We start from the raw sequence: 7,616 nt of genomic DNA on the forward strand, positions 1-7,616 counted from the left end.
TCAATGTGAACCTTTACCCTGTAATTCTGCTTTGACATCTTCATTATCAAGTCAATAACATTTCCAGCGTGAATGCATCGGCGGGCGTGCATCCTTTGCACCATATAGATTGAAAAGTTGAGAGGAAAAGGTCTTCAAAACACAAAACTGCAAGCGCTTTATGCAGCCTCCATACAACAATACAAAATAGTTGGACAGGTCAAAGAGGGCAAATCATGAGGCAGGTAAGTATCTTTGAGGGAGGAGAAGAAGGTGAAATCAAAAGAAATAGAAAACAAAGGCAGGAGAGGCTGAGTTTTAACTGAGGTGATGAAAAGTGTTTTTGTTTACTAGTTAGTTTTTTGGGAAGTTTGTGCAGGGCTTTTATTCATTTCAGTGAGAATCCACAACTATGCACAGACACGAGAGAAAAAAATGCTCAATTTTATGGGTGAAATGATGCAAATGAGGGAATACAGTGCCTTGCAAAAATGTTAACGTCCATTGCATATTTTCACATATTAACACATTAAAATCACACTTCAGCTTCAAAGAATGTTATTGGAATTTTATGTGACAAACAAACCTCAAGTAACTATTGCATAACTCCGATAGATGGCTTTCCAAAAATGTTCAAATAAAAATCTTATAAGTGTAGTCATCCCACTTTATTCTAATACCGCTTAATGCCAACTGCCTTCAGAAGTCACCAAATTTGTATTTCAAATTTAACTTCATCTATGATTTCACGAGGCAGCTTAAGGAATCCCCCGTGAATATCTAAGTCTAAGTGTAATATGACTTTTCAAACTGTGTAAGAATGTACTGGTCACTGATGCTTCCTAATATCCATGGTGATATAATCGATATTAAAAACATTAATTATTTAATGATAATCATTTACTTCAAAATCAATATAAACTGACCCGTTCACCTTTCTTCCAGCAGCAGTGCTCCTCACCTGCTGCTGGAAGTTGTCACCTCCACTATCGTGGTGAGTACATCAGAAAAGAAAAAAAAAAATAGCTAATTCTCTTTAGCCGACAAGGCAAACACAAAAGTGTTGTTTAAATAGTCAACAGCACTTTGAATCGTCTAAGTACTGAAAAGTGCTTTATAAATTCACTTGCCTTGCCTCGTTTGTAGATGTTTTCCCTGTGAAGAAGAACGAAAAAAAGAAATGGCAATTTATGCCAAATGCTAGCTCTGCTAACACTACAAACTAATACTACTAGCTAGGGCTGGATGATAATACAATAAAAATATATATCGATCAATAGACGTGAGGTGCGATAGAAAAGAAAGGTCAATAACACCTTCAATAAAAGAAGAGTTTTCCTTCATTTTGTGTCTTAGACTATCATGTAGGTTAATATTACAGTCATTACATCCTCGAACCAATCACAAGCGCAGACCCAGGAACGCATCGTCACCAAGCTCCGCCCCCATCAAAGAATTCAGAGAGGGTTTTTTTTTTAAGTTCAGTTTTCATAAAAAAGTGGTTGAATAACGAGTTGAGTTTGAATTCAGTGTTTGTGTGTTCCTCATCTAAAAAATAGGTTATTAAGCAACAGCATCAAATAGGTGCATTTAAAATATATGTTTTGAATTTTTGATATTTGATAATTATCGACATCAATCAATATGATCAGACCTCTCTATGGAGCAACGCATGAAGAGTCAACTCCGTCTCATTTTTAACTGACTAGACATGGAAGTACAGATGTTTTACTTTTGTTGACACTAGTGTCGACACTATTGTTCAGTTAGTGGGTTAAATAGAAAAACAAACAAACACAACTGTTCCCTTGTCATTGTTTCAACATCCAAAGACTGTCTAATATGAGGAGAATCACGTCTGTTTAATCTCCATTCACAACATTTACGCTCAAAATTGCACTTCTAAACAACTAAACGGCTCTATTGTTGTTTCCAGATTTCTGACGAAAATAAAATTTCCTCTGATTGTCGCTCAACTTCAGAAACTCTGTCTGCTGCAACAAAAACCCTACCTGAGTCCATTCAAGCTGCCTGCTTTGTTCTTGTAAAACACATTTTGTTTCTAGATTGACCTGCAGGAATGGATCAAATGAAACAGACCCCAAATGACACAAATAATCACTGAATTAAGTTAAGACCAAAATTATTCATAACTCTGGCCGCTCTTCCTGCTGCTCTGTTAACATGAACTGCAGCAGGAATCACCGATGGCCACAAGCTGTGAAAGACGCTGAACCAGCTCCGCAGAAAGCAAGGTTTAGACTGAGCTCTGAATGGACATCGCTGTGAACGGATCATCCGCAGACATGTGGGCTTTGTTATATTTTTGCGTGAGGAATGCCATGTGTGGCATGTGTGCATGTGCAGTGTGGGAATTGCGTGAGAGTTGAGAGCCCTGAATATGATTTCTATTTTATCGATATGCAATTTTTCTATATCTTCCAGCCCTACTACAAGCTAAGGCTACATGGGACACAGATGTTTAGGAGCAACTTAAAAAGGTCACTAAAGCAACTGTACCTTAAACAGTGAAGTAGCAAACCTTTCGGACGACATAAGCTAACGCTATCTGTTAAAATATTAGCTTCATGGACACTAAAAGGGACAGAGCAATGATAGTGCTCTGCTGGTCTAAACGCCATCGTTTAGATGAACTTTAACACTTGCACTTTTCCCATGTTTTATGTTGTTTCTGCATTTAATTCCAACTTGCTTTTATTCAGTTTTATTTTCCTATATTTCAATCATGCAAAGCATTTTGGATTGTCTTTGTACAGAAATGAGCTATACAAATAAATTTGCTTAGCTTTTAAATATGCTTCCAGATGCAAAGTATTTAACTAGTCTGGTACGAATTGACACAGGAAAGTATTAATCAGCAAACTAACGGCTCAATCAGCTACTAAATAGTAAAGCAATGAACACTCCCCCGCAAAGGCATTGGGAGCTAATGTGGCTAATAATAACACAGGTAAATGGTTGAGCCAGACTCAAGCTGCCAATTAGAGCAGAAAAAAGCAGGAACCTGTGGCAACCTACCCTGCATCTGTCGTTGATCACTGAAGAAATATTCAACAAAATTACCAGAAAGGCAGAAATTGTAAAGGGCTGTTGCTGAATACATCTGCATGGGTCAGAACCTTGTTTACACTGTAAAGAATATGTTTTGTATGCGTCAGATACATGTTTTGAAACACACTTTATTCAGGTGTAGAATGATTGTTTATTTATCCCTTAGTAGTAAAATTTATTTGTTTTGCCCTAATTAAGGTAGCTGAAATATTGCCATGTCGTAATCCCCCAGTCAGTCGAGGCAGATGACCGTTCATACTGAGCCTGGTTCTGGTTCTGCTAAAGGTTTTCCTTCCCGTTAATGGGGAGTTTTTCTTCCCACTGTCGCTTCATGCTTGCTCAGTATGAGGGATTGCTGCAAAGCCATGTACAGTGCAGACGACTCTCCCTGTGGCTCTACGCTTCTTCAGGAGTGAATGCTGCTTGTCGGGACTTTGATGCAATCAACTGGGTTTCCTTAAATAGGAAAATTTTGACAAATCTGTATAATCTGACCCAATCAGTATAATATGATTGAATTTGACTTTGTAAAGTGCCTTGAGATGACATGTTTCATGAACTGGCGCTATATAAATAAAATTAATTGAATTTAATTGAATCACACGTTTTGCTCTCAACTAGAAAAAATGTTGCAGCAGTATCAATAAGGTCTCAAATATGGACGATTTCTGCTTGGTATTATATTTGAAATTTTTGCATTGTGATAACCCAAGTGAGTTTGATTTCTTTTTTTTTCATGATTGAGCAGCCCTACCTAACTAGTAAGTAATAAGTAAGTAGGGTCCACTCTAGTTTAATTTATTCTCAATATAAATCCAGGTTTTGTGTGTTTGGTTTGTTAGAGAACATTAGTGAATAAATAGAATCATGAAGACAAGGTAACGCAGCACAGAGCCCAGAGGTAATGTTGTGGAGAAGTTTAAAGCGGGATATTATTGCACAGTAGAAAGAAAAAGGGGGGGACCAACACTTAAAAGCCATGTGTGGTGGAAGCCAACACTACACCCTGAACACACTATCCTCAGAGTGAAACATGGTGGTGACAGCATCATACTTTGGTGATGCAGTTCTTCTGTAGGCAGACTCAGGGCAACACACAATGTAAACTTGTTGGGTCCTGCAGAAGATTTGAGACTGGGATTGATGTTCATCTGCATGCAGAACAATGATCATAAATATACAACAAGAGCTGCTATTTGTTAGAATGGCCTAGTCAAAGTCAAGACCTATATGCAATTGTGAATGTGTTGCAAAAAAGTGTTGTTCAAAAACGCTCCTTATCCAATCTCACTGAGCTTGAGTTATTATACAAAAAAAGAGCAACTATTTTGAGTTACTAGAAAAAAAAAAGAAAACCATGAATCACTGTCTTTCCACTTCACAGTAGTTGCCTTATATCATATAGGTTAAACTCTGTGGTTGTAATGTGCTAAAATACAGAAAAGCGCAGGAATGAATAATTTTGTAGGGCAGAGTGTTTTTAAAATAAGGCCAGCATCATGAATAAACAAAAAACTCCACTAGGTGTTGCTCATTCCACAGTTTTAAAAACCATTTTTGGAGTTTGTGACTGTACCCGGCTGCTGCACAGGCGAGCCGCCCTCACGTGTTCTTACAGGAGCGTATATATGTTACCTGCTGTCCGGGCTTGATTGGTGACAGCGTGATTCCCTGGGTGTTGATGACAGGCAGGATCTGATTGCCGATCACTGTGGCGATGATCTGGCCTTGAGCGTTGGTCAGAAGCTGAGGCGTAATTGGCTGTACCTGCAGTGCTGGGTTGCCACCCCCTGATTGGCTGGAGGGCCCTGCAGAGTTGGGCATCAGTGGGATTGTTCCAATTATCTACAAAGGGGGGCAGAGCGGAGACAAAATCAGCTGGGTGGTTTTAAAAAAAAGCAGAAAGAGCAGAGCGGGTGAACGCTACTGGAGGTATCGGTGAAAATAAAATTTGCTGATGGGAATGAGTTCATCTTTTTTGTTGTTGTTGTTGTTTTTTTTTTAAATGAGGCGGACATTTCAAGCATTTAATGAGGCTAATCAAAGCTCTCTGGGTTGAAACCGTGGGATCTAGAGAGAGAAAGACGCAGAAGTGTCCACTGATCATCTGTCACTGATGTGGTTTTACAGGCTGGAGCAAGTGAAGCCAAAGCAGACTGCTGGGAGCGCACTGCAAAGGTCAGCGCTGAATACCTGTGTGTGTGATGGTGCACACCACTGACTGTATTATCCATCTCCAGGCCGAGATCAGCATGGATGTGTGTGTGTGTGTGTGTGTGTGTGTGTTGAAGTGGCTTTGTTTCTGGAGTGAGGCTGCCTGAGAAACGCAGGCCCCCTTTTTTTTCGCCCAGGAACAAGAGCAAAGAATGAGCAAGAAAAGAAACAATAAGAGCGAGAGAAGAAGAGAGAGACAGGACCCTGTGTCTCTAATCCAACTCTCAGGGTCCCAGGGGTACTTCAACCCCCCCTCTGCTCCCCCCCTTCTCCACCCAGTGCTCTCCTCTCCTCTCTTCAGTAGCTGTAATCAGGAAGGGCAGATCAAAGGGGGTGGCAGAGTGTCACTGCAACGTTTTAGCTCTCAGAGCTGCCAGAGTGTAGCCGAGAGTGGCGCTTTAGGGGGGACTTAGCGCCTCTTCACTATGATGAAGGTTAATGTCATCTGGGGACTGGTTCTGGGCAGCGGCCGTCACCCCGGCCCCCCTGCTGGCAGCGCTCCTCCACCATGCCTCATTACGCCAGAGAGCAGCTCCACATGGATGAGGCGCCGTCGTTTTAAATTCGCTTGTTGGGAAACAAGGCGAAAGCCGCTCGTGCTTAAAGTGCAACGTCTTAGACTCGCTCTCTCTCTTTACGCTCGCCTCTCAGTCCAAGGCTCTGCGCCCCAGCCTAACAGCCCAGAGCGGCGCGCTGCATACGGGCCCAGCTCCTCCTCTCCTCTCCCCGGACTCTTTGACATAATAGGGAGGGATCTGTGAGAGAAAGGTGGGCCGATGATGTGTAATTCATCCCTGCCACGGCTCATTTGCTTATGTTGCTTCGCATTAGGGAACAGATAATTTATCTCTCTCTCTCTCTCGCTCCTTGTGCTCCGGCTTTACAAACTCCCTGTAATGCTCTCCTGCCACTTAGCATATTTTATTGCCCTGCCTGACGCCTGTGTCTCCGGAGTCCCACTGATCCCACTTTGCATGCCACCGTGGCACAGAACTTGTTCCGCTCAATTATTCATCATCATTGGACTAAGTGGTTGTTCTATAAGCATAATAAAGGAGCAGGCAACTGACAGCTCTGTGCTCATCCCACCGTATCAAGCCCGCCGCATCTGAATATCTATCACTGCTCCACTGAGGGTGGATATCCAAGAGTAGTGACCTGTCACATTGTTAACGTTTGGGAACAAGACGGACTTTAGCTCATTGTTTCTGCGAGTTTCACAAAGGTCTTTATGAATTAAGTTTCATATCTTTGAGGATTTTTAAACTTTCTTACCTAAATCCCTGCCAAACTCTAATTTACCCAAGCCCTTCTTGTAATTGGGGACCGTCTTTTTGGATGTTTCCAGTGTTATTCTGATATAATCTTCATGACCTTCAAGGCATTTTCTTGCCATTTTTAACTCCAGCATGTTCACTGCAAAAATAGAACTAAAAACAAGGAAAATTTTCTTGAAATCAATGCATTTGCCCTTGATTTGAGCAGTTAAATAAAGACTATTTGCCAATGGAATAAGAATTTAGCGCTTAAAATAGGAACAATTCATCTCCATCATCTTATTTCAAGAGCAGTATATCTAATTATCTTATTTTAAGGGTAAAAATACTCATTCCATTGGCAAGTAATCTTAATTACCTGCTTAAATCAAGGGTAAATACATTCATTTCAAGAACATTTTACTTATTTTTAGTTCTCTTTTTGCAGTGTTACCCCAGTGTTTCACATCTATAGTTTACTGAGCTTCAATGTATTCAAACACAATATACAGCAGGTTTCATGAAGGCTAATCTTATAACAGGCTTCTGAAATTACAGATATCGAGTCAAACCTGATTAAATACACACTTTTTTATGCTAAAGGAGGTGGTGGTAAATAACCAACAAATTACTGTTTAGCATGGCCCTGTTAAATTAATTGGAGTACATTTAATAAACGAAGCTTACAGGAAGTATGATTATTAATTCCTGATGTTACAGAAGCTCAGCATGTTCTACAAATGTGGATGTAATCGGGTTCTGGACTGATTTGAGTCTCAGGATAACTGATCTATACTAAAAGCAGATTTTATTTTTCAAATATCTAAAATGAAAAAGTCTTTATTGAGCACATTTTATATATACATTAATTGTTCCACAGACCTTTTTTGATGGGTGGAGTGGGGTGTACTTTCATATATTGTAGAAAAGCTGGATTTTCCAGACAATAATTATGACAGTTCCTGTTGTAATTATGGGAAAATTAGCTGAAAACAGCGTTTTAGAATTGTAAAAGCAAATAGTTTTGCTATGACGCTTTCTTAATCTAGTCTTATGTTCTATTACTGTCTTTCTCATTGTATAAAGAAATAGCAC

The 7,616-nt window shown here is 40.1% G+C and overlaps 1 protein-coding gene across 2 annotated transcripts in view; it reads right to left on the bottom strand.

Annotated features, from left to right (window-relative positions):
• pou6f2 (POU class 6 homeobox 2) overlaps positions 1–7,616 on the bottom strand; it is a 115,529-nt gene that overhangs the window by 21,423 nt on the left and 86,490 nt on the right. For both annotated transcript variants that reach the window (XM_036125387.1, XM_036125388.1), the window contains one exon: positions 4,687–4,896. In XM_036125387.1, the coding sequence (XP_035981280.1) occupies positions 4,687–4,896 (210 nt within the window). The remainder of the gene's footprint in view (positions 1–4,686; positions 4,897–7,616) is intronic.

This window comes from Fundulus heteroclitus, chromosome 21 (assembly GCF_011125445.2).
Source record: "Fundulus heteroclitus isolate FHET01 chromosome 21, MU-UCD_Fhet_4.1, whole genome shotgun sequence".
In the NCBI taxonomy this organism is placed as follows: Eukaryota; Metazoa; Chordata; class Actinopteri; order Cyprinodontiformes; family Fundulidae; genus Fundulus; species Fundulus heteroclitus.